General features: G+C 42.8%; 1 protein-coding gene and 1 long non-coding RNA gene across 3 annotated transcripts; one reads left to right on the top strand and one right to left on the bottom strand.

Annotated features, from left to right (window-relative positions):
* cgnl1 (cingulin-like 1) lies at positions 1-27,392 on the bottom strand. The gene is made up of 19 exons (XM_062385398.1): positions 27,215-27,392; positions 22,903-24,592; positions 22,640-22,734; positions 20,890-20,995; positions 20,464-20,565; positions 19,086-19,222; positions 17,813-17,951; positions 17,199-17,411; positions 9,362-9,568; positions 9,135-9,239; positions 8,886-9,038; positions 8,334-8,504; positions 5,635-5,796; positions 5,343-5,432; positions 2,502-2,585; positions 2,151-2,275; positions 1,783-1,891; positions 1,511-1,674; positions 1-1,423 (listed from the first exon to the last, which is right to left on the bottom strand). The coding sequence occupies exons 2-19, from the start codon at positions 24,538-24,540 to the stop codon at positions 1,276-1,278; spliced, it is 3,948 nt and encodes a 1,315-aa protein (XP_062241382.1). The 5' UTR covers positions 24,541-24,592; positions 27,215-27,392; the 3' UTR covers positions 1-1,275.
* Positions 2,579-5,808, top strand: LOC133951465 (uncharacterized). 2 transcript variants are annotated; one of them, XR_009920459.1, is made up of 5 exons: positions 2,579-2,707; positions 2,939-2,974; positions 3,699-3,778; positions 5,376-5,448; positions 5,673-5,808. It is a non-coding gene; the product is annotated as an uncharacterized LOC133951465 (long non-coding RNA). The 2 variants fall into 2 exon arrangements; XR_009920458.1 differs by having other exon boundaries at positions 2,579-2,974.
* Positions 27,393-27,703: the final 311 nt, after the last annotated feature.

Genomic DNA, 27,703 nt, shown 5'->3' with positions numbered 1-27,703 from the left:
TAAATGAAAGTAACTTTATTTTAGTCTCAGCAGGATTTAGGAACATTTATGAACAAATGTGTACAGAGAGGTAGCGGCAGGAATTTATTTCAATCCCCCCCCCCGCAGGCGTCAGAATCGAGAACAGAGAGTGCAAATCATCACATCGGGGCAAAACATCGATTGTCAGTTTATCTCATCTGAAGAACGTTCCCTCAGTCTGTTGAAAATAATAAATGTGAGGAGGTCCACATTGCGTAAGGTCTTGGGATATGTACAGAGTGGCACAGCTGAAACATACACCAGAGGTTAAAGACTTACACCGTGTTGAGTATTAAAACTCCATCCATCGAGGACAGGAATCACCAGAGAAACAAGTTACATTAAAAAGTGTGTCCAGTATAAAAAAGGCCTTCAGAGATGAAATGGTTGAGATGTTTGCAGCTTTGTTCAGTGTTGTAACTGTTAATTCCATCATAAAAAAAAAAAAGGTGAAGTCAGCCACATGGAGCAGACTTTTCCAGTAGATGTATAAACAATCCTGTGGTGTCACTGATATCAGGAGTAGCCTGTGTGGTAGATTACAAATCATTTCTGTTGATAACAACTGAATGGAGCTCCAGTATTATATCAATCATATACAACTGTATAAAAATGCATGTGTACAAAGTCCCTCAATTATTTCTCCCTAAAAAACCTCACTGAGCCGTTTTCAACCATGAATAAATAAAAACAAACATCCTGGTCCTCACTTCATATTTTTGGATTTGCTCTTCATTCATTAAAAAAGCTAAATATATTTTATCTAAGCAAATGATACAAAAATGTATATTCAGATACTGTATGTCAATTTAAAATAGTTGATAGGCATAAAAAAGTAAATGTTAATATCTCCATATTGTTCACAAAGGCAGAAGTGATCTTGTTGTCTTACAGTGCATTACAGGGAGCGCGTTCAAGTCTACTAAGGCTAAAATAATCACTGACAAGCGTGTGTCCTTCCAATTAATTAACAAAAGGGAAATCCACTGACTGAATGTAAAATTATCAAATGAATCAGTATGTACATTTCATTTCTACTGGACAGAATAACACACCGAGACTCAGAGCCGCTCAAATAATACTGAGTTAATGTATGGACGTGGAGACGATGTTTCAAATCATCTCACTTAGCTGGAACGTCTCGGAAGATTCAGGCCGATTTTCTAGTGTGATCTACAGTTCCAGCTGTTCTCCAGATGTTTGGTCCGACAGCGATGCATACGGAGCAGCTTGGTTCTCCCCCTCAGAGCTTGTTTACAAAGTGTAGGTGGACAGGATGTTGTCCTGACTGGAGGAGCGTTTGTAGCCGGACGACGAGCTGAAGTAGGTCTCCCCGTCGGTGCTGGTGTCGTCGTCGTCGTCGTCCAGAGCGTTGAGCAGCGGAGCAGAGCTGCTCTTGCGCCTGGAAGACACGGAACAATATTATAACTATGGAACCGAAAAAGGTCTGTGAGATAAATCCTGAGACCGTATTTTGTGTGTGTTTTACCTGATGTCACTCCTCAGAGCTTTGAGCTGACTCTGGAGCTGCTCGTTGGACTCCTGCTGCTCGTCCAGGTCCCTCTGCAGCTTCTTCTTGCCGTGCTCCAGTCGGTCGATCTCCTCCTCAGCCTCGTCCATCTGCCTCTTCAGGGCCTTGAGACGCAGATTCAGCTTCAAGAAGCAAACATGGAGCACACATTAAAAAACGATAACGGATCGCTAAACAAATATTGGACCTATTATTGAATTCAAGGTGTTCGAGTGTGAATGTGTACATACCTGGTCTTTCTGATCTTGCATGGAGTTATGCTCTTCTTCAACACTCATCATCATCTCTTTAACCTTCCTCTCTAGTCGCCGGTTGACCAGCTGCAGGTTGGCACGCTCCCTGTAACACACGCAGACACGTTACCACATAGACTGACAAACATTTTTAAAACACAAATCAGTAAGATCTTAAAAAACGACCCTGAAATGCTCCATTACCAACAAATCTGAACTTAAATAAATCATCTAGTTGTGATCTATTTAGAACCAACCCATCAAGAGGTCATCTCCAAACTAATGAACCTACTTTTCAATCAAACCTCTCTCTCTCTCTGTTCTCCACCACCTCATCTTTATTCCCAGTTGTGGTCTCCTCTCACCTTTCCTCTCCCTCCAGCCTCTCCTCCAGCTCCTGTACGCGATCCTCCAGCTGTGCTACCACGCCCTCTTTGTTGGACTTCTGGGAGTTCTCCATATGAGCCACTCGACTCTTCAGGTCTTTATTCTGGAGAGGTCGGAGAGACACAAGTTGTGAAGTGTTTGAAGTGTTTTTAAACCACAATTTTATCTCTGTGTAAAAATAAGAAAATAAGATGTGAGATAGATGGATGGATACAATTAAAATGAAAATGGTGAAATGCATGAATGAATTGAAGGAGTTTGTGCTGTGAACTGAGTTTGTAGAGAAACACTGTGTGTAGTTGTTTTCCTCCCGACAGGAGAGTGTGTACCTGTCTCTCCAGAGCCATCTTGTCACACTCCAGGTCCTGTCTGCTAGCTCTCTCCTGCAGGAGTTCATTCCTCATCTGCTCCACCTGTCAAGCCGAGTCCAGACACTGTCATTGCTACGCCCCCACACACCCACACACACTCGGATGACAATTATTATCAGACACTGTCTGACTCTCACCCGCAACAGGAACCACAGTAGCTCACAGTGAGTCAAAACGCTAAACAACACGAAACTTAAAGCGGAAAGACCTGCAGTTAATTGGTGATCTGGATTTTCTTGTTTAGGTGCATTCCACCTTTAGTTGAGATTCTCAACTCTCTGTGAAAACTGGTTGTAATAGAAAGAGTCACCAAAGACTGTAGTACACTAAATGGCTGTTGGCTTCAAACTGTGAAGAAATGTTAATTTTTAACCCTAACCCTTTCTTACCAAAAGATAAAACCAAGATCCCTGGCGTCTGTATGGAAATTGGTAAGATGTATTTAAGTCGATTTTTTAAGTATTGGTACTTTATTTAAGTCGATTTTTTTCCTTGTATACTTTTCACCTTCACTCCACTACATATATCAGCAAATATTTGTATTTTCTACTCCATTATGTTACAATGCATTGCGTTACATGTTCACATAACCTTGTATATTTCTAAGAGTAATCAATAACGGAAGGTTAACTGGTTCACTGATCCAATGTGGACAGGAAGCATTAGACCCCGCCTCCTGCAGCAACAGCAAGTACTTTTGCTGTTAATACTTTTAAGTTAAGTTTCTTTAAAGCAAGTACCTACTAACTTTTAAGTGAAAAAAATTAAGACGGTACTTTTAGTTTCACATGAGCACTTTTTGGTCTATTTGTTTGTACTTTTACTTCAGTATTATGTTTGAGTACTTTCTTCACCACTGGTGTGCAAAGAGTGAATAAGTAACTACCAGCAGCCCGGCTCTGTCCCATGCTGATGAAATCCACCTACCAGTATTTCTAAAACTCACAGATTAACACATCATGACTTGTTTGTGTAAAAACTTAAGCTCAATGACACGTTGTGCTTATGTGTGTATTGTAAGCTGTGGAGGCTGATAGGCAGAGTTTGTTCCAGGCTACCTTCTTACCCCTGAATCTACATTAGATCTTATATCATTTTCAGTAAGAATACTTTTAAGTGTATCTTCTAAAACTTCAAATTATTTCTTAAATGCAGGTGTCGTCCCCGCACGTTAAATCAGCTCAGAGAGGCCTGACTGCTCAGTGACGGAGGGAGGATGGGAACAGATCGATACAGTGGGTGATGCTTCTTTCTTTGTGAGAGGAGCTAGGAATTGGTGATATTTTATGCCAATTAGTGGGTGACAGTGGGCTGCTCTGATGAACGATGGCCCCTATAACTGGTGCACCCAGCACAGTGCTTGAGGGAGCTGAATCAGCAGACTGGAACATAGAGCGAAACTAATCTGCTTTGTGAGAGACGGCAGGAGAGGAGAGGGGAGATTACTCTCATTTAGACAGGAGAGCAGCACCTGGTGCCAGGAGAGACGCAGGTGTTCTTCCTGCTGCCTCCGCCGCAACCCCCCCACCACCCCGTCGCCATTCACCACCCCCACCCCCACCTCGCCTCCCCACAGACACGAGAGCGCACACACCGGCACATACCCACGTGTGTGCCCGTGTGTGTGTCTGTGTTGGTGTGTGCGTGTGTGCACCACTCAACCTACTCCATCCTGACTGCACAAAGCTCCAGCGTTGCCTTGACAACCGACCTCAGCCTCACGCTGAACCAATGCCACTTGGTCACAAAGCCACTCTTCTTCTCTGGGCCAAACATTTTTTAAGACGGAAACCATTTAGGGAGATTTAAAAAAAAGAAAAAGTCAACTCATCCAAACTAAGCTTCTGTAGCCGTCACTATATTTTGGTCAGAACCTTTGAATCAGTGTCTGTTCCAGACCGAGAGGAACCTGTAACCAAAACGAATCACACCATAGTTTCACATGTGATGGAGCTTTAAAGTTGCCATGACACTTACTACTGGATAAATGTGCTCAATAAGACAAACACAATAGTATAACATTTGTGAGGTTGCAATAAAATTGTGTAATTTCAAAAACTACAGGATCAACATCCTCCCGCTGCTTAGTAAGCACTCAATCAACAGTCCTACAAGTCACTGGACTTTATCAAAATCTTACTTCACAGTTTCTCCGTCAGCAGCTTTATCAGACAGGAAGGAAAAGTGGAGCAAGGATAAAAAAAAAAAGGAATTCAAGCCCAAGAAGTGGATTTGCTTTCGAGATGGAGTTACTGATACAAATTTCCAAGTGAACTCCCCAACCTGAAAACTTGAGACATTTGGCAGCTCAGGTATTTTGGCACAGGGGCGCTGCATTAAGAAGAGTCTTTCGTGACTGATGCACGAAAAGTTGGATAGACGGCGCTGAGACCACGCTGGCTGGCCACCAACCTGACCGATCAGGCAAGATCATCTTACAAAGCAATAACCCGTTCACTTCACCCAGAAAAGAAGTAAACTGGGAGTGTGGATATTATGTGAATGTAAACTCGAGAGTGTTCTGATGCAACACACCAACCTGCGTATGAATAATGTGAACTGGGTCTTGCACGACTGTATTTGACGCCTGAATTTGTTCGGCAGAGGTCACTTGCTCCTCATATGTAGAGATTAGCAGTCGCAGTTATGATGTTAGAGATGGAAGACGAAGTAACAGGACGTCTGGATATAATTCACAGATTGAGATGGAACACAGACACTTCTATGTGAGGATATGAACAGCAGGTCGTGACACAGGTGAACACTGATTATGAGAATGTGTGTGTGTTTGTGTGTTACCTGTTCTCTTCCTCGGTCGATCCTGTTCATCAGCTGGTCTCCACTTTGATGCTCTTCAGCCAGGTCCATCTCCAGCTGAGAAACTCTTTCCTGCAAAATGAATGAAGTAAGTGTTTCCATTTAAATACTTTAAGAAAAAATGTAGCTTAATTGTTGACCATTAATGTCTTCTGGTGTGTTCATATATCCTAAGTGATTATCAGAGGCTTATTTTTTACCATTTGACATTAGTTACCATATCTGCTAAGGACAAACCCTGTATCAGTGGCTTGACTTGGCATCATGCACGTACCTCCAAGATTTTGATGTGTCGCGTCTTGTCGTCTTTAGCGTGAGCGTTGGTCTCGGTCTCCGCCTCCAGATCGTGAACCTGGTTCTCCAGCGACTTCACCCGGAGCTCAGCCTCATCTCGTTCCCTCTCACACTGCCGGATTTCCTCCTCACGGCGGGACAGCTTAAACAAAAATAAATACACATTATTCAAAACATTCAAAATAACTTATAATAATAACTATATTAATAGTAATAACTGTTCCTAATCTCGACACATTTGATCCCTGAAGATCAGTAAAACTCGTTGGGCCTCAGTGTCTCATTAAAGGACCCGCAGCAATCTTTAAGTACCACTGCAGTTAGGATGTATTAAACCGTGCACTCCATGTCCCTGTTATACATGACGCCTACTTCATATCAAGTCTTATTATGTAGTGATGATTGACAATTTAGCTGCTGCTTAGCTAAATGATTACATGGTTCTCCGGAGTGACTAATGAAACCAACATAGCTACTGTACTGTTTACCTCAGCAGCAGAGCCCCCAGAGCCACAGACTTGCCCCCACTCCATCGTGCTTATACAATGAAAATTAATCATCTGGCCTAATTTCTCGCCCAAACAAATATCTGGCCATTAGCTCGGAATTATTACATATTTCATCTTGTAAATGCTTGGGTTGAAGCTAATTTATGCAACGGAGCTGAAGCAGAGCATGCAAAGACTTATTAATAAGTGTAATGGGATAATGGCACAGTCTCCCTCGGGCCCTGGATATCTATGCTTGTAAGAGTTTAAGTGAATTAATGTGATGATCATTCAATGAAATAGATTCAGGGAATTAATTATTTATTCTTTATCGCTGTTTTTATTCTGCCTTCTTGTCCGGATCTCAACATCTACTTGGTTTAATAAAGTAAAAAAGAAGAAGAATGTTTTCAGCCTACACTTGTTATTTTACTGAAGGAATCCCAAGTTCACATGGGTGGAGATCTACTGGGCATTTCAGAGAGACTGGAAAAGTGGACTCACTAGGCCAAATCCAGAGCAATCAGTCTCTCGGGGGAGGCGGTGGAGGAGGATGTGAATGGAGCCAGCACAGCTTTCACAACAATGATATCACAACAATGACATCCTCCTCTTCCTGAGCAGCAGCTGCACCAAGATACATTAGCTTGGACACAGAGAGAAAAAAGGAAGAACCTGGAGGATACTGACCTCATCCTGACATATACACTTTACTACCACATGACATGTCCAGCTGTAATAACTGTGAAATAGAGTGGCAGCTCATTATGCGTGATGGATTTAGTAGCTTATGACAACAGGTTCCAGAAGTGAGTTCCTCCCGGAGAAGGAAATGTGAGGAAAAGTGTTCAAATCAAGACAGAATTTAGAAAAAAAGCCTTTGTTAAAAATGTGCCCAGTGAAGCTCTCATTATAAACAGACCTTTGTGTTTTCATGTCTGGAGGGCATGGGGCATTGTGTGTATCCTTAAAGGCCTGATTGATGCTTTTTTTAAATCTCACAAAAGACTTGAAAATGTCTTTTTTTAAATGTATTGAAATCTTCATTGTTAACATTGACCTACATTACATTTACAGTCAATTTATATTAATTTAATGCCACACTGCTGCCTTGTGAACAGGCGACTAGAACACAAGACAGGAACAACCATCTGTTTTAGTTTCTCTTCCGGTCTAAAACAGGACATTTGAATTCATTAAAAACGTATCCAAGAGTGATATTTGCTCTGCACCACTGGAAAACAGAAATATCTCAAAACAGACACCAAGTCATGATCAATTATATCTTAAAATGTTCATGTCAAATCTTCTGCTGGGTCTTATATTAAATAATCGGAATTTTAAACCCTTGGATAAGTCTTTAAAACATTAAAATGTGATGTACTAGGTATCAAAGACAGTCTTACAGGTCTTTATTATGTTTCTTTTTTCGTCCGTAACCTTTTTTTTTTTTAGAGAAATGTTTTGGTAGCCTGCTTAGATAATAGACATTAGCATTTTATAATGAAATTTAATCAAGTAAAAAAAATGGTATTCGAGACTTAATTTAGGATCACCACAAAACTGTGTCTATGTGGCCATCCTAAATAAAGTCTCAAATACCATAGTATTTATTTTACTGCCTTAAATTAATGCTGATGAATGATTAAGAGTAATCTGAGCCACCCCTGTCTGACCTATATTATCAACATTCATCAAGTCCCCTTTTCAACCAAAACATTCCTCACATTCCAAAGTGCTGACAAGGGTAAATTCACTCAGATAGAGTGGTTTCACAATTCTGACTTGACGTACTCACAAAGGGATTCAGCACATTTCCATTTGAATTCTACCACAAAACGTAAACATTCATTTCAATAAAGACCAGGGATCTTTCTGAGCCCTGACTTGGCTCACCCACTTCATTTTAATACCATGTTTTGGGTTGGAGAGGACGGCGGGGAGCAGAAAATACCAAAGTGATGACATCGCTCTCTGAAAGCAGGGGATGATGTGCATGGGAGGAGATAAACTGGTTGAGTAGGAACAATGGCTCGTCATCTGCTGCTCTGCATGGGAGGGCTCAGTTGGCCTGACTAATGATGGCCTTGATTTGACCACTCTCACCAAGACAGCAGTGTCAGCATTCAAATGTGTGTTCTTGCTGTGAGTGGCCAAAACGTTAGAGGAGGCTGGTGTAACCCACTGTTACCTCTTCCTGCAGGGCTTTGGTCACCAACAGATACTTGTCCAGCTCCTGCCCTCGCTCCTTCAGCAGCCTCTGCAGCTCTGACAGCTCCCGGCGGTTCTTCTCTTTATAAATATCAATCTGCTCCTGCAGCTCCCGAGTGGACGACTGGGACGCATCCACAATATCATTCATCTACAGGCAGACAGAGAGAGAGAGAGAGAGAGAGACATAAATAGAGAATTGTGAGAGAGGAAGAGTTTAGGATTTTCATAACAAAACTCAATACCACATTGAATTGATTTCAATGAAAAGTTTCCAATCAACCTAACCCCAGTGTGCATGTCCTGACTGTGGGAGGAGGCCGGAGCACCTGGAGGAAACACACACAGTCCCAGGGAGAACAGACCAAGTCCACACAGAGAGACCCCAGCCAAACCGGGATTCAAACCTTGCTGTGGTGTAACAGTGCTTATCACTGCACCAACGTGCTGCCACCTTTAACTCACCAAGTCAAGACGGCCACTCATGAGGTGACAGGTGGTTACTGGTGGTTACAGGTCGAAGAGCACTCACCTCCTTCTGAAGTTTGTCCACTGTGCGGTCCAGCAGCCTCCTCTCATCCTCTATGTTGTTCTTCATGTTCTTGAACTGCTCCTTCTGAATCTTCTCCTCTTGTAACCGCTCCTCCAACTCCTTGTGTTCACCGCTCAGTTTTGTCAGGTTCCTCTGCAGCAGAACACAGTATCGAAGGTGTGAAACCATGCTCATGGCATAAACCCACATTCTTCTATATGCAGTGTAGTTTCGTGCTGCTCATCTCACCTGCACATCCTCCAGCCGCAGGGTCAGTGCTCGGTTGGCACGCGACATCTCCTCTTCTTGCTCCTTAATTTCTGCCAGTGACTCTTCAAATTGCTTTTTCTCTTTCTGTAAAGTGGACAAGATTAGATATAACTAAAACGTTCATTCAAAAATAACATGTGACAGTGTACAACTGAACCAGCCGTCCTGAGTTACTGACTCCCTCTCCATTCATCTTGACCCCTCACCTCCAGCCTGCTGGCTCTGTCTCCCAGCCTGCTCTCATGTAGCTTGGATTCATCGATGATGCGGTTGAGTTTGGCCACCTCGTTTTCCAGCTCCTGTGCTCGCCTGCGCAGCCGCTCGGACTCCTGGGTCAGCCGCCCTGCCTGGCCCTCCACTGCACCCTTGGCTGCCTCCACTTCAGCCTTCTCACGGACCACTGCTGCGCTGCTCTGCAGATCACAGCGAGGCACAAGGCTTCAGTACAAAGGAAGCAGGAGTCTGTGACACTAGACATAAAGTGGAGCGATGCATGATGGAACATTTGAGACTCTCTCAAATGTCTCAGGCAACAAAAAGCTGTTGTAGTTTTCTCACTGAGCTTTTCATTCTATGGAGACACAGAATAAAGTCTCCCTCTGTAATTCTCCAACATTTCATTACTGACCAAGTGATGGCTAAACTGAACTAAATCAGAGCTAGGTTTAGCTTCTGCTGAGGCTAAGTCAGCAGACAAGCAAGGCAGACCTGCTCATCTCCTGTGTCACTGTTGTGATATTCTGCTGGGAAAATCATTTTTTTGACATAGTTTGTGACCAATTCAACAGGTTTTACAGTGTTAGTCTGCATGTTTGGCAGTGACAGAGTTAATGCAGAGTGATCAGAGATATCCCTGTGCCCAAATTTATGAACTAAGTGTCGGCTTTGTCTGAAATTGAGGTTGGAGAGACAGAAGTATAAAGCTGCGAGGGAAGGCGAAAAGAAACCTGACAACAACCAGGTGTCTCAGTCTTCATGATAGATAACAGGTTTCGGCGGAAGTTACATCCGTCCCGTGAACCGCGACCTTGGTTGACAACCATCTTGCAAAAGTTTGTTTGGAGCATGGAGGTGGAATGCTAGGAAACTGGTTTGGCAATCTAATGTTTTGGACAGGGGAGAGGAAGCGGCTGTCAAGCAGAGGAGCAGAGAAGAGATCTTTGTCATCGTAAGTCTCTGTTGGAGTCATCAGTCCCAGCTTTACAATGTAACACAACTGAAAACGCTGCAAAACTTAAACGCTCTATGTTTATTTGAAATAAAGTGCAATGCTGTCCTCCTGTGCATTCAAACAAGACATAATGACTCGTTTGTGATCCAATCAGTCAAACCACATCCGGCCTGCAACGCATTGATTCACCCACACACACACACACAGATTGACAGTGAACCTGTCTTACATTGTCAGATTGGCTAAAAACAACACTGCATCTCTACACCTCCTGTGCAGAAGGGTAACCGGTTCCTCCCTGTTTCAGTGCTGGCAGGCCAGTCAGACCTGTTTTCCCTGTCACCACAGAGCTGCCTCATCTCTGTCTCTCTGGGTGATTTACACTTGTTCACACTAGCAGCTCAAAACCAGGCTTTGGCCTATCCAGATTATCTCCAGATTGATTTTACAAAGTCTATAAAGTAAAAACAACAACAACACATGAAACATATTTGTTGCAAGTCAGATCCAAACCACATTTGGAGATAGTATGACATTTGAGTTGGACCGATGTGTGTGTGTGTGTCTCAAATGCTCAAGTCTAAATTCAACGCAACACACAACGACATTGTCAAATGCAAAGTGATGGTAGTTACGTAGACATGACGTCTATGTTGTTACCAAACAAACTAATGTTGATGACGTCTGGACTAGAGTGTCGGTGCCAAGTCTGACGTACTTGTTCTTATACAGTAATCTGCCATAGTTACAGAGGCAAGATACCACAGATGTCATAGGTACTGGGGATGTCATTAACAAGGGCAGCATAATAAAGCTGATCTGTAGCCAGAGAGAATAAGGATGGCTTTCGCAATAAAAAATAAGAACAAAACAATAAGAACAAAACATGGAATGGCAATTTGACAAACCAAAAGCCAAAGTGCATACAGGGTTAACACTTTGCAAATGAAACCCACATTTACAGTTTTCTGAATTGAGGCATGTCTAGTTTGGTCATAAAACGCAGTGTGGCTTGAGTTATTTTGTGTTACAGCAGATTCCTCATTTTGTTTTGACATTCTGATGATTGCTTAATCTGTTCATGGTACTGCACCAACATTTTTTCCCTGGTTAAGGCCTCATCCCTCCATGTTTGATGCAAATTGCTTCAGTACTGTTGTGAAAATCATGCTGAAGAATAATCAAACAGACAAAAGTGTAAGGAGATGTCATCGTATGGTTTGATTATACATGGTTGGATTGGAAAAGGGGGTTGGGTGGGATGTGGGACTAAACACAGCTTTCACTACAATAATAAAGCTCTGATAGTGTGTGTCTGCATGGTGCCAGTGCTCCATTTTAGCAGCATACACATAAAGTTCAGCCTTCACACTTCTCTGGCTGTCCCACTTCCCACACTGGGTCATACGAGTTAAAAACACCTCCACCACAGAGAGGGAGACACTGCTGCATTAAAAAAAAAGACGTGCGAACAATCCAGTGACTTCAGCCTCTTTTAAAACGTAATTTACAATCCTATGCATGAAGAACAATAATAACACATTAGCTAACTAAGTAAATACTAATTTTTCAGTTTCATGTAAATCTTCAGAAATTGATTATTAACTACAAAAAGAGTGAAAATTCATTTTAAGAGTTAAGTCCTTGTTAAAGTTGACCAAACAATCACCTATGGATTAGCACTAACAAAACAAATCACTTCATCAGCTATAAGCCAAAAGTATGTTCATTCCTCTATTTATTAGAATTTGTCATCAGTTCTTTAAACACAGTGATTTAACAAAGAGACTAACAACTCAAGCAGACGTCACTCTACAAGTACACAACCACTGAAGAATATGTGGTTATATCACACCACTTGTATTTCTGTTTCCTTTGCCTTAACTCAAAGTTTGACTTGGGTCTTTCTGTGTATTCACACTGTTTGTCCAAAGTTGCACATTAACTAACTTTGGGTCTTTGAAGCGAGGCAGGAAAGTGGAGCATGTGTCCCGTGGTCGTGTGCTGTGGTGAAATCTTGCCTCGCAATCATATCCATCGAATCGGATTTGAGCAGAGCAGTTTGTCTAAAAATGTATTCAATGTATATATAGGAATATAGGAATCATCCCTATATCAGGTATACTGGATCAAAAACATCAAGTTGAGAGTTGTAATTGTGTATTTTATGTCAATAGACAGTCGCTTATTGACTACTTAGAAAAAATGCTTGTGGCTTTGGAAATGGTTTATCTATAACCAAAAATTAGTTAGTGAAATAAAGCTGACCATGGTTGTTCAAAGTACAGGTAACTTCCAGCATCAAATTATAGAAAGACCTACGTTGGCAGTGTAGATGCCTTGATTTTGGTTGCCAGCACAAAGTATGAGTTACACATACAACAGCTTCACTCATTAAAAGCTGTGCCTGGACCTGAGGTTAACTGGAACAGAGGGCCTGTCATGGTCTGAAAGGAAAGACTGAGGTAGAAATGAAAAGGTGACGGCTGAGAAGCTTTGGCATTTCTTTGGTGAAAGGAATCAAATCTTGTCTTGTCCTCAGAAGAATGGAAACAAAAACCTGCTTTTAAAACTCACTGAATATCTAAGCTGCATGTTTTCCATGGTGTATAACAGGAAATCACAAAGACAGATCTGTAATAAAAAACTGAGATACTTTGTAGTTAATTAAAAAAAAAAAAATCATAAAAATTACATATAAGAAAGTTTTTGTCTGAAAAATCCTAAATCCTTCACAAAGAACCAAATTTTACTCTTTGGAATTTAGCTGTTGGTCCCACATGCATCTATGGCTGCAATCATCATGATCAGTCACTGCCGTCGTCCGATATATGTGTATATTTACTACTTTAGGGTTTCTAGAGTTTTTTGGAAAATTTTCAGCAAAATCCTTAATTGTTACAACATAAAACTGAATCATGGAATGTGATGGCAGAAAAGTTGACTTGGCCTTCAAATGCAAAATATTTATAGTAAGTATTGAGCATTCATTAAAATGAAGGATGTAAGTTGACTCGAGACTTTGACTGAGGTGCCTCACAGAACCAACTAAATCTAACTCAAGCAAAGTCTGAGCAGAAAAACAAAGAGGACAGAAAAATCCATGTTCAAGTTTTCCAGGCCAAAGGCCAAAGAAGACAAGGTTTGTATAAACCTGGGCGAGAAGGAACGCCCAAGATCCACATCCCACACAACAGCTTGAAGACTCACAGCACAAACAAACTCTTAACCCACGCTGTACACATTTACAATTAAGTAAGTAAATATTTCGGGAAAAACATTCAGATTCATTTCATCTTGATCATACAGAACATTGTAAATCAACAACATAAGAACATGTGAAAAAATGAACAACTACACCCTGACAACCTTTAGAAGCCTCAGATGTTCTTTTTCATCTCAACAGGAGCCGCGTGTTCAACCTGACTCCTGACAGAGGTTTCGGCAGAGTAGGCTTTCACCACTTCAGTTCTCAGAGGCAGCGAAATGAAGGAGAAACAAACAGAAACATCTAGGCCGCTGCCTGTTTTCACACACACCTGACCCCGATCTGGTGCAGCCACTTTCGCAACTGCGGCGTTTTCACTTCATGTTTTCCCTGTTTGATGACATCATTCTATAAAGTTATCATAAAAGCCATTTGAAGAAGCAGTATTTCTGCAAGGATAAATAATTGTTTCCTTGCCGTCTCTGTCAAGATCCAGAAACGCTCTCCATCATTGCCCTCCACGCTCGCTGCCCTGCGTTTCCATCCATGCTTTTCCAGCCACCTGCTAAATCAGGTCCCAAAGCTACGCTGGGAAATAGAGCGCTATCATCAAACACACAGACTCACGCAGGAGTCCTTACTTTCAAAACAAGCCCGAGGGGGAACTCTTCTCCGGCTACGTACTGTAAGTTTGATGATCAGACAGTGAGACTTCAGTTCACACGCTGGCAGAGATTAGTTGAGAGGCAGGCTGAGATATGGATGAGAACGGCACGGACCAGAAAATGAACGGGCGAGTGGGAGATCACTGCAGAATCTTGTGTGGAGACTGTGGAGTAAGCTAATGAAAAAATACAGCGTTTGGGATTGAGGTTACAGATGAGAGCGTGATAACAATGTGGCCGTGTTGCACACTGAGGCTGTAGGTGAAACACAACCAGAGCTGGAAACAGGGAGATAAGCACAAAGCTCTGTCTTTACAGTCGGGTGAGGGAGCGCACGGCCGAGACCAATTAAAGCCTCAAATACCGAGAATCTGGAACGCTGCAGAGATGGAGATGCAAACTGCAGCACCATGAAGAGGCAAAAAAGGAAAAAGATTGGAGTCTCTCCCGCAGGTCAGAGCGGGTACAGTGTAACAGAGCTGGAGCGGAGGGGAGAAGGAGGTCTCCAGGGAGCACATTCTCCACTTTGACCCCGACATTCCTGAAACAAACCCCTCTCACGACTCACCACACCTCATCTTTCAGCATTTTTTGCATAGTAGCACATGCTGACCGTGAACAAAAGATGAAATCTACTTCCAAAAGTGCTGAGGTCTCGGTTGGTAATAGTTGTTCAAATAAACAAAGGAATATCTTCGATAGAAAGAATGACTAGAGTTTTTTTTATCTTAATAAAATTCCACTTATTTCAATTGAGTGAAAAACACAATGCAGCTTTCAATTTAAGACACAAAACAGGCCCCCTACTCCTTTCAACTGGGTTGGCCACGCATCCCCTATTCTACAACATACTGACCCACTTATTCAGCAACCCCCACTGCTATTATTGTGTGAAACAAACTCATCATTCATCGTCGACTGAGGTCCACAATTACCCCCGCTCTTTCAGGGCACAAAAAGAAGAGGGGACACGATGCAACTCGAAAATGGCAGCTCATTAGATTAGTGATGGCTTGCCACTGCAATTAACTAGTATACAGAGCAATTTAGTGCTCCAGTTTCCAGCATTCTTCTCCGCCTGGGCTGCTCTGGTCAGCGCAAAATGTCAGGGCCACACAAAGACCACAGGCAACACTTTGGTCGGAGATGGGGCAGAAATAATGAAAAGATGTACAGTTCACTCTGGCTCTAATTTTTCACCCTGACAAAAAGTGGAAACTGACGTGAGACCTTCTGAGAACCGGTTGCTCAGACTGTCAACTGTTCAAAAAAGATTTAAGTTCCATGGCTGAACCTATCTCATAACTCTGCATGATTTGTTTTACATGGTGTTTGTTACTTACATTCTTTCAAAATCATGCTTATTTTCTTCAAAATTAGATAACCCTGTGTGTCTTTTAAATTCAGATTTATAAGATCTTATCATCAGTTTGCACACTGTCCCAACACAATCAGCATATATAAATACATGAAGCACAAACAGTGTCTGTGGAGATTACTTTGAGTTGATGTTTTCCATAATAACTAATATGCTCAGTCTTTTAATCTACAAAAAGTTTCACAAAGTCTTACCCGAGGACAGAACATCAACTCAAGGACAAAGAAGAAAAGGCTCCAGTGCTTGAGAAGTCTTTTATATCTTAAAGAGAAACAAACAATGACTTCATCTCCCCAAGTGTTTACAAACCACGGAGGGTAAACCCCTGATGACATTCTCCCTCGGGGGAGCAGTTCATCTGTTTAACAAAGGGAAATGTTCTAATAGACTCTTGCTGCAGAGACCTGCTGCATGTGGACCCCCAATGAGTCGACAGGAAGCCGAGAACAAGGACGACTTCCACCCTTTGGGACAAACAGGACACACGTGAGTCACACACTGACCGACAAAACATTGTGTCCTCAGTCCTTTCAGTGTGCCGTGTCCTGCCATGCACCGCTGCTCGACTTATATTAACTAACCTCCCACAGTTTCCAAAACATTAGCTCATAGAGCCTCACTGCTTTTCTAAAAATAATATTTCTACTTATTTACTTTAAATCAATGGCTAGTTCATCACTGGTACTGTTCTCCTAATATCTCAATTTTCATGTGCAGCTTTTCAGGGATGTCTTTTTTGCAGATGTGAAAGCAGAACTGGGTGTTTCCAAGTCTGTCAGGGCCTTTCATTGAGCTGCGACAGTGACCTTGTCAGGAAAGTACAGATAAATGTCTCTAAATGTTATTATCAAACTTCATGAACAATGTTCCCCCATAGAGCAACAAGCTGAGAGGACACCACGTCCACACTTGACCGGTTTGAAAGAAAAATGATGACTAGCTACATTTCACTGTTTGTTATGTTTAAGCAGCTTAAGTTTGTGAACTCGAGTAGAGTTTAATTTCCACTGTCAATTGACAAACGTCTAACACCCTAGAGCAGTGGATTCTATCCAGTCAGTGTTTAGAGAACTTTTTGTGCTATTATTTCATCGTTGTTGTTTGTCATCAGTCTTTGAACAAACCAGCTAAACCAAATCATGGGCTCACTGATGATACGTACAACAACTAGATTACCTTATTATAGGTCTGGGACATTATGATGTTGAATGATAATATTACTAATTGCTGGTTTTATAATACTGGAAATTCTTGTATTACTTTGGACTTTCTTTCACACTGATCTTTTGGCTGCCTGTCCTTATCTTTGTGAGAATCCATTCCACAGAAGAACAGCAGTTCTGGTTTAAAGGGTTAGGGTTAGGGTTAAATGCAAAGGTGTAAATAACGTGACTTCAAAGCAACGCCCAACGCTCTGATGCACCTACAGCACAACGTGCATGACAGATATGCAACACAACACAAACAGTTATAGCTCCCCATGATGAGATGCTTATCTCAACACTCCTCTGTGACAGGGTGTGTTCCAGGAATGGGGGAGGGCTGGAGAGCGAAGGAAATGAGGAAGAGGGGAGGTAGAGAGACAAGGGGAGGGAGGGGAAACATAAGGGAGGCTGATTACCTGCTTGGCCTCCTCCAAAGATGTCTGCAGCTTGCTCATTTCCTTCTCATACTGGTCCCTCATCTTGTCTATCTCCTGGTCATGAGCAGCAACTTCCTCCTTCAGGGCTCCTTTCAGCGCTGTCAGCTCCCTCTCTCGCCTCCTCAGCACTTCCTCCTGCTCCTCCTTGGCCAGGAGAACTTCCTGCACGTCCACCTTCAGCTGCATCATGTCCTGTGGAAAACAAGGGCGGTTTGGTGACTTTTCATAACGGCTGAAGCTGCAGAATCAGACCAGAGTTGATCAGCCAAGTATGACTGTTATTAAAGATAAAAAAATGCAGTATTAACATTTAGGACAAGAGAGAATGTAACTATTTGGAAATTGTCAATATCAGTTTAATCATTTTATAGATATGTTTCAATATTGTAATCCCTTCCTTGTTTGTTCAATAAGACGGCTTATTCAGTAGTGTCTCCAGAAAGAAATCATTCGTAACAGCCTTCACCATAGAATGTTTGGGTTTTTCACAAAGGTTTTCTGCAAACGTACTTTTTAAAAGCACTAAACTGACATGCGAACATGATGCTTTGTGTTACTTCAATGTGACAGAACAAAGAAACTCTGAGCATTACCGCCATCATTATGTCTTTCTCTCCATCGTCTGCTGACTTCTTGGCCGAGTCGAGCTCGTCATGCATCTCCGACAGCTGGTCCTGCAGGTCTCTGATCTCTGTCTGATACTGCTCCCTCTCCATCTTCACCTGGAACAGTCTGGCACACCACAGGACACGTCACATCACAGGGCAGGAACCCTACATACTTTACATCTGCACGTACACACCCACACACCTGCACCTCAATTCGCACATACAGATGGGAACACCTGCATCTGGGTCTGAATGCGAGGCATACATACTGTCGAGGTTAACATGAACACCTGACCCAGGGCAAACCAATAATGTGTAAAATGCCTCTGCACGACAACGCCGAGGGGGAAGGTGATAAGTGATGTGCAGCACCTCAAACAACTCACCACACGGTAATGTTGAATGAAGAGGAAGATCTATAGAGGGGAGCGACCAGCAGCTGAATGGCTACAGCTCATGCAATACAAGTGTCCCTTGTTAAATATAAATCTGGTCCTAGCCCTGTGTCCTCCTTCTGCCTTTTCAATATCTAGTGTCCAATAAAAGACAAAAATGCTCTAAATAATAGTGTTAAAATTAGAGTTGAATGTTTCCTCAAACCTTGGATCCTGGATTCAAAAGATCAACACTAACAGAACAACAGGTGCACGATATACATATAGGGGGTGGAAACTGAGCTGCGTGTTAGAGCTGACACTTTGAATAGTAAATGAATCACCTAACTCATATTAATGAGAAGGGTCAAAGATAAACCTAACAAACAAGAGAAGACGCAAAGGTCTGTATAATGTCGTCCTACACTGATCAGTGAGATAACATGTGGAAAATAACACCCTAAGCTAATTATAATTATTATATGACTTGTTGATGTTAACAGTAGCAGCGGGTTCTTCATTTCATCTCCAAACAAGGAGTTTCACAGGAGAGTGAAAAGTACAAGGGATTCATGTTATTCCTTCTGTGCACGATCCTCTACAAATCAGTTGGAATCAATAGTAAAGCAACAAGAGCACGGTCCCTCCCCAGTTTCCCAACACAAACATCACCGGATGTGTTCATTGAGGCTGCACACAAACAAACAACCAAGATAGAGATGCCACTACAGGGAGCTGAACTCAGATTCTTCAAGCTTGATTTATTTTATTATTTTACTGATAATTCAGCACAACTTTCTGGAAATGCCAAATATAGCTAATCTAAGGACGCATCTATGCTGCTCATTTCTGCCCGGCCACTCTCCAGTGTGGTTTTCACTTACTCTTCGACTGTGTTCTGCAGCTCAGTCTCAGCTTTGGTCAGTTTTGCCTTCAGACGCTTGCACTCCTCTAAGCTCCACTCCAGTTCCTGTTGCAGATCCTTCAACCGTGCTGCTGTCCTCCTGTCCCCCTGACTCCTCTGATGGTGAAATATTAAATAAATTACTTTTTGGCATTTGGACTGAATTGATCAGACCACCTCAATGAAGATACAATACATTTTACAGAGCAAAATCTGTTTTAAATATTGCAAATGAAAGGGCAGGATAAAATTAACTTTATTATTTCCCAAAAGAGAACGGTTTGGGATATAGACTTAGACAAATATATAAAATCAATGACACCAGGTAAAGTGATTAAAAGAAGGGACACAGTAACAAAAGTAAGATGATCAGTGAAAGCCAAGTCTAAAGCCGATAGTTAAATAAAACAGAAAATCATAAAGACAAATAGAGTGATGAGCAAATGTAAATAGAATCCAGACAATATCAGCATAGGTAATTGCATCATAGAAAGAAGCTTTCATCTGAATGAAAGTGCAGTTTATAAAATGTGAATGTTATAATAATTGACAATTGAAAATGGTTGTATCCCCAAGTCAAATGTATTCCAGACACTTTAACTAACTTTTGATGCAGCACAAACAACAGTGTTTTGAAATTTCTGTTTACCGTATTTGAAGTTGCTTTGGAATTTTTTGTTCATATAATCATAGCGACGTGAATTGCACAATATGATTGTTAGAGAAGAAAGACACCACTGGCATTTAGATTGGCCCACTGTAAGCCTAGCTTTGGTTAAGAAATCCGTCTGGCACTGGGTACAATATCTCTGGGAAAAATAAAGGTTTGATTTACAGCACAAAGAAAGTGGATCTGTCATGTCCCAACCAAAGCAGGAAGGGCAAATAAGGCAATGAAGAGGAAAAGTGAAAATAAGCAAAGCCAGAGTGAACAGGCATTCATTCCAGTAGATTCTAGATTCACTTCAGCTCCAGGGCTTGAGCAAGCTCTGCACTGGGTTGGCATCTTTTCTTCTAGATCAAGAAGTAACATAATCTGAGGACTTATTATTACTGGATGTTTTCCTCTGCCTTTATCCTAGCCCTCAGTATGGAAATCAAAAACAAATAAAACCATCGCCCATTCACTTTCTTTTTCAGTTGATGAAAATGTGCCTTTGTGCTAAGCTTAGCCAATCATAACTCCAATCAATAGTCCCAAAATGTCTCTCTAAATTCAACAAGTTGCACAGTAATCCCTTAAACCTCTTTTCCAACCACGATTAGAGGATATGCTGCTCAAACAACAAGTCCAGTAATAAACTGACAGGCCAACATAAACAAGCTGGAGTCAGGAGGCAGAGTCAGACGGCTGTTACCGTGGTTTGATCCTCAAGTTGTCTCTTGACTTGGACCATTTGTTTCTCCAGTTCAGCGTTTTGTTCCTGCAGAGCTTTGGTCTGTGCCGGGACGTCCAGCGACTGAGAGAAGATCACAGAGATTTAAGAACTGGTTATTTCTTCTTTGTCGATTAGGAATAAAAATACAGATATTTCGACCCTAGCACTCAGCGATTTAATAGAAAAGGTAAATATTTAATAGCTGAACAGATAATATGCACAGTTTTACAGGTTGTCATAAAATGGATCTGAAACAACAAATGTCTTGAAGCCAACCGTGGATGTTAGGATAGCATTCAATGTTTACTTTGACATTTCTAAAATATTTGTTGCATTTATCTACCTATGATTTGAATATAAAAATATGGAAAGACACCCTTTGATATGTAGTTGACAATTTCTCACTTTGTTGTCGCCTTGTGCACTCGTAGTGGCCCGAGACTTCAACGTCTGTATCTTCTCAAAGACCAGGTTGACCTTTCTCTTTGTCGTTTCATCGTTATCGCTGCTTCTGCAGACACAAACACACGCACACACGCACATTAATGCACACTGTTTACTTTAGGTTGAAAGCAACCCTCTCACAGTGGTTGGGGGTCAAGAATAAATCCCAGACTGTGGGTCATGAAGGCTGGAGCTGCTTTGAAGTGTAACCTCAGCACAAACCACCTCATGACATCCGTCTAATGAAGTAGGAGGCACGAGAGTGGAAAAATCAAATGTAACAATTGTTGAAGAGTCACATTCCATCACCTGGCTGATTAGTTGGACCAGATAATAATGATGGAGCAACTGTCCTTAAGAAACATAACAATTTCAAGTAATTTCAAATTTGACATAATGTTATTGTTCGCTCCAGATGTTAAATAAACACTGACGGGCAAGAAGAAGTTTGGTTCATATTATCATTAAATTGCTAGAACAAAAACTTTATTATTAACAAACGTTTTGGAGTTTTCTAAAGAAGCCTGGATTCACAGCAGTTGGTCTCAAACTGGCCACACACATACATTACTTCAGGCCTATTCTCTCAAATGGAAACATAGTTTTTCTTATTCTTAAAAAAGTAAAAAATAACAGTTCTAGTCAGTAAAAACTTCCCTACACATCAGTTTCTCTCAAAGTTGTCTTTGCTTGTGGACAGCAGGCATTTCTGAGTTTATCAACAGATGTTTGAAACAATAGATGATGTTCTCCACCCACAGAGAATAAAAAAACATTTAATCCTTTGGTTTAAGTGAAGAATCAGATTCAACACAACTGGAATTTCAGCCCTTTCACACGCCAGAAGTGACATATTACTTTAATAAATTACAAGGCTGACACAAAAAGCCAAATCAACCCCCACAAAAACTCCCATCTCCTCATACAGATGATTTTCATTAAATCTTTAAAACCCCTGGTGGCGAAATGTTTGTCTTCTGGGCCTTGGGAATGTAGGTCTGTTTCAGCCCCTGCACTTCCATCTGTGCTTCCTTTCCTTTGTCCTGTGACTCCTGACCTGTGGCCAGACACACCCAAGGAGTTTCCTGTTCCTTCTATACTTTACTCCAAGCCTGTAGCAAATGCAAAAACTGTGGAAACCACGTGCAACTAATGCAGAATATGACTTAAATAGCGTTTGAATTCAACCTACTTATCCAAAAAGAATTGTTTGACTTGATAACTTAAATAAAAGGAGTGTACAGTATGCCCAGATCTTCTTATATGGCCTTTTCTTTGACCTTTTAACCCTTTTTAATTGCCTTATAGACAGTTATCATCTGATTACAGAAACAAACAGAATGCTCACACTGCAGCTAAAAAGACAGCAGAGAGAGAAAGTGGGATTGGGTAAGAAAACATACTCCAGACAGCTGGATCCCTCACAGCCCTAGATGCGGGGGGGGGGGGGGGGGGTTCAGAGGAGCACATTCCTTCACTTTTATCACAAACAGTTGAGCTCTGATAAAAAAACACATATATGTGCTCCCCCACACAACTGGCTCTACCTTCATGACGCATTGGCTTATGGTGCAACATGATGATTAAACGCTTCAGTTGGAACAAAATGCTCCGTTCATGATTCAACTAACCTCCAAAACATTTTCAAAACACATTTTTTTAAGTATGAGTAAATTTAGAGCCTAAGATCAGAAAAGCTGAAATAACTCACCCATCCTTAAGGTAACTGAACAGAATTTGTTTGGCTGTTTCTTCATGTGTTTGTTGTGACAGCTCTTGTTGACCTTTCAGAAGATCAGGTGTCGCCTGGATATGAGAGGAAATGAAAGAGATCTTAACAAAGCAAAAAGAGGGTTCACCTCTCACACATCTTCATTAGAAGGAGTTAACATACAAAGATGTGTTGGACTGAGGAGGTTCAGGGTTAGGGGATCTGAGGAGGTAAAAGAAAGACAGCAATCAATGGCCTCATACCTGAACATCTGCATCTGCACTGGGTTTCTTGTCTGCAGTGGTCACAGAAGGTCTGGACAGCGACGTTGACGATGATGTTGTCAAAATCTTTCTAGCTGAAGAGGCACTGTCCTCAATCTCTTTACTGTTGAATGGTAATGAAGAGGAGCGAGTCTGTGGCTTTTTGTAGCCCTGGATGTAACCAAGACCTTTAGAGGTGGTGGTGCTCTGTGGTGAGCCGGGCGCGCTGGTGACGAGAGATGAAGCCCTGGAGTCGACCTTACCATCTACAGTCGTGATCCAGGAGTCCTGACTGCCCGCCGTTTTCTGCAGCCGGAGCTGCGAAGGCCTCAGGACATGCTCCACTGATGTGCCTGGACTGCGGCTGAACTCGTCCATGAAGCTTGAGCCAGCACGCGGGCCAACGGCACTATCAACACTGCGTGAGCGTTTGCGGTCCTCTGGATTGATCCTGTTCCGGCGCCCCGCCCTGCCCCTGTGGTGGTGGCTGCCGTCTTTGCCATCAAACTTCTCAATGAGGTCATCAACGGCAGGGATGGAGCCTGTGTCGATGTCTCTGCCTGATCCAGGGAGGAAGGGGATGTAGCGTCGGTTCTCATGGCGGTTGATGCTGTCTGCATACAGAGCCTCCATCTGTTCATCCACCAGAGCCTTAGAGCTGGAGGATGAGGAGGAGTGACGGGAACGGGAAGAGGACTGGAGAACTGGGCCACTGGAGTCCGTCCTGCGTAGAGGAAGGACATCAGGCTCACGGCGGGCCCGCTCCAGGCTGGAGTTGGTGCTGCTCATGGAACTGGGAGATCTGCATGAGGTCTTGCTCTGCCCCCCATCACTCGTGGGACTTGACACAGCGGAGGGCTGAGGCTGGGCTGGAAGCACAGACTGGTGCTGAGTGATGGGGGCCGGCTTGGACTGAGGTGGATTCACGTTGGGGACACGAGATCTGAACCTGGTTTGAGCTGCTTGTGATTGTGGCTTGGTCTGAGGCTGGTCCAGAGGCACAGGCTGAGGCTGTGTTCTAGGCGCTCTCTCACTCAGACTCTGGGCTGGTGGTTGTCTTTTCTCTTGCGAAGCAGGAGTTTTATTACGATCCATGCTCGATGACCTGGTGTTGGACGGAGCAGGTTCGATGGATTTAGAGGAGAGACTTCGGGGTTCCTTCCCGGTCTCAAGCACAGGCCTTGAAGGCAGGCTGTGGAAACCTTCAATGTTGAGGGAGTTCCTATCTGGATCATAAGGCTGCAGGAGCTCAGGGTGCTTCTGGAAGTTCAGAAGGGCGGAGGATTTCTTTCCTTGTGAATCAGAGACACCGTTTTGAGTATCAGCATTATGCATCATCTTCTGAGACCTGTACTCCATGAAGGGGCTGTCGGATCCAGCCTCCTTGCCTCCTTTGAAATCATACTCCTGGTAGTTCTCAATAAAAGAGCCCTCTGCGTCAATGTACCCATTACTGTTCGGGTCGATATAGGGTTGAGGACCCTTTTCCTGGTTGTTGAGGACTACATAGGGGTGTCCATCTATACCCTGGACCCGGATGCTGAGACCGTATTTCCCAGCTCCATTACTTTGGGGCCTGGAGGAGCGGGACCTCTGCATTCCATTGTCGGGAATGCCAGTCACTCTGTACGACTCCATCAGGAAGACAGGAGGAAAATAAACCCCTCTCCCTGGATCAGGTGGCCCACCTCTGGAAGCAAAGATTGACAGTCAGAAATAAGACACTGCATAATTGAGTAAAATCAACAATTGATTGACGGCTCCACAATCAGCCTATATTGAAACATTAAACCCCTCGCTGCATTTAATTATGTCATCAAATTTCATTTTTTCTTTTTTGGTTTTGCATTCTTAATGCTCTGATTTGTCTCCGGGGAGATCTCTGTTGTCAAACCTCTCAGTTAATCTGCTCTGGCCAAACGGGACAATAAGCTCCCTGTGTTGCCTGAAACAAATCAGAGGCCATAACATCGCAGAAAAATATGACTCAGCATGAGCCACCTTCGTTTTAATGACAACCACTGTTTAGAAAGGCCTCACAGCTAAGTGACTAACAGGTATGGTAGAAGAAAATGACTGTTTACTGTGTGTGACAGAGAATGTGGCTTAAACAGGTTAAAGACAAAGGTATCAACAGAAAGAAGGCACTGAGTCAGGCCTGAGAGAAAATTTGAGAGGTCTGTCAATGTTGGAGAGTCTGAGATTTAGAGTGGATGTGCTGTATGTGTATGTGTGAATACGCAGTGTAGTTGATCCTTGCACTTGTAATTTGTAGTCTCCACACACATGGGATAAAGATCAACAAAACCTATTAGACTCAACTCTGTATCGTAATAATTTATAGGGTAGTCAGGGTTGTTTGAGTTGACAGATTTTCCGTCGCAGTGTGAGAATGCACATGGTAATAAATATAAAACTATTAATATCAAACCGAGCTGTTGAATGTTCATGAGACAAATTTATATCTGAGAAGTGGTTGAAGACAAAGCCATCAGCAGCCAACATGTGTTTCACCAGACAATGGGCTTCTCACAGGTTCCTGTTTGCCTTACTGATAAAGTCCCATTCTACCTGGTGTTACAAGACAAAGACGGACTGAGACGGGCCAGGAGGAAGGACACTGATAACCCTGACAACAAAGGTAAAAGCAGGATAAAGGACATAAAGACGGAAAAACGTAAACCCAGACCTATGGACGGCTGTGGAGAAGATCTGTCAGCTGACACAGACCATGTCACACTCTTTGCCTCTGGTTGCATTGTGGGTAAAGATGCCAAGTGCAAATCAAGCAGAATAGATTTGAAGTGTTACAGAATGTTTAGCTCCATTATTTATTGACCTTTAGAAGAATAATGATTTAAAAGGCATTCAACAGACATCCCTCTTGTGATTGTATTGATATTTCATCAATGTGTGATCCGCCCGAACAGGAAAGAAACCGCAGACTTTTGAACCACTTCTACTTTCTGGAATTTATTAATAGGTTTATCAATACAGAACATTGCAGGATTTGCCACCAAGGTGGAATGCCACTGAGATCCTCAGATCCTCAGAGCATGTTCTCTGTATCATAATCGATTTAGTCTGTGAATAATGGCGGAAACAGATTTGCTTTAACATCTGGAATTTTTTGCATAAAAAAGCACCTCTGTTGTTTCCCAACGGGGGGTGGACATGTTATTTCATTAAAGTTGATTATCTTTAGTGACAGAGGTCATCATTGTCTCAGGTCAGATAGACTGCCTCGTATGAAACAACATAGAGCCTAACACCTATTATTGTATAAATGTCAGAAACTCCTCAGACAACATGATCCCACCCCTGATTGTGGCTGGTCCTGGCGCTTCATTTTAAATGTAATCGTTTGGCCGACACTTTTGTGCAAAGCAACTTCCTGCTGAGGGAAAAACCCTGAAGTGAAAGAGCTTGAAGTAAAAACTAAGATGACGTGTAGTAGATCTTGGTATTTGGTCATAGTAGGGTGTTCTCATAACAAACAAGGGTGTACGGGTGTTGTCAGGGACCGGCTCAAGCTTCAGGTGGCACGGCAGACTCTTCCATCCTCATAGTTTCATGTGCATATGACTCACAGGGACTCCAGCACAAGGTGCAACCATTTCCCTGCTATTGTTTTGGATTGGTTTTCAACTGCAAATGGAGGAAACGCTCAGTGAGTTACCCCCCCACTGTCTCCAGAGGCCGTGTGGCCTTCACTGCCTCCGGAAAGGTCAGTGCTGCAGCACAGGTTAAGGTGTCGAGGCAGATAATGAACAAAGCAGAGGTTGCATCCGCTCGTCGGCCCTGACAGTGAGTGTGGAGCTGCTCACATGACTCCACAAGCCGGGCAGATCAGCTGAGGACAGGGCGGGAGAAGGTGAGAACTGACAGGAGGTCAGTCGCTCTGCAGGATTTACTCTGTGGGAAAATATTGTAGAGTTACGCAATAGTTCACTGATGTGGAGCCGACGTGAGCGCGCATCAGCAGCAGGAGCAGCAAGAGTGCACGCGTTCAAAAAATCACCACCGCTGATCAGTTGAATACAACAAATAAAAAACTACAAACATGGCACCGGGGGAAAAGTGCACTAAAACAGCAGCAGGTGAAGCAAAGTGGAGAATCGGCGCAGTTCGAGTTGACGCAGTTTGTGAGCAACAGGTGGACAGAACCCCGGAGTCAGTGTAGAACTCAGTGCGCTCACTTCACCTCTTCTCACGGCTCGTGTGTCACATTCACACGTTCAGAGTGGAGCTTCTGTGGAGTTACGCGACCGACGGAGCATCTACTATCTACACTGTGTGCTAGTTTACTCACCGGCGTCGTTTGTCCCTCCGCTTCTCTTCTCGTAAGAATCCACAGGTTTGTTTGAAAGTGTTTTGGTCAAGAGACGAACAGACGAACAGTTGTGCGCAGCGGCCTCGGCACAGTTGTCCAACTTATCCGCTGCTGTCTTGTTTTCTGGGACACTCTCAGAATGGCTGTTTCCGAAGGACGTCCGACCCTCCGGGCCGCTCCGCCTCCTGAATCAAGCGCACCAAACCATCCCGCCCACCCAAACAAACCCCAAACCAACCCCAAACCAGTCGGCGGGTCCTGGATCAGAGACACTTCACACAATAAATATTACTTTTATATAGCTTAACTTATATAGATGTACTAACTCCTGTGTGGATCGTGTATATGGCTCTATTGAACTGCCATAAAGTGATGTTACATCAATACTTCACTTATAAAGAGTAGACAAAAGTATTAAAATAACAAATCAATAGATAAACATTGGCACGGCTCGGTTCAGCCCAGCAG

This window comes from Platichthys flesus, chromosome 1 (genome assembly GCF_949316205.1).
Source record: "Platichthys flesus chromosome 1, fPlaFle2.1, whole genome shotgun sequence".
NCBI lineage: Eukaryota > Metazoa > Chordata > Actinopteri > Pleuronectiformes > Pleuronectidae > Platichthys > Platichthys flesus.
Note: the sequence above shows the minus strand (reverse complement) of the source record. Positions and strands in the feature narration are given on the sequence as shown.

Coding starts and splice junctions, on each gene's coding strand:
- cgnl1 (XM_062385398.1), bottom strand. CDS start 24,540: ATGGAGTCGTACAGAGTGACTGGCATTCCCGACAATGGAATGCAGAGG. Junction 9,039..9,134: donor TGCGGCTGGAGGATGTGCAG/GTGAGATGAGCA, acceptor GTTCTGCTGCAG/AGGAACCTGACAAAACTGAG. Junction 5,797..8,333: donor CCAAAGCCCTGCAGGAAGAG/GTAACAGTGGGT, acceptor TTTTTGTTTAAG/CTGTCCCGCCGTGAGGAGGA.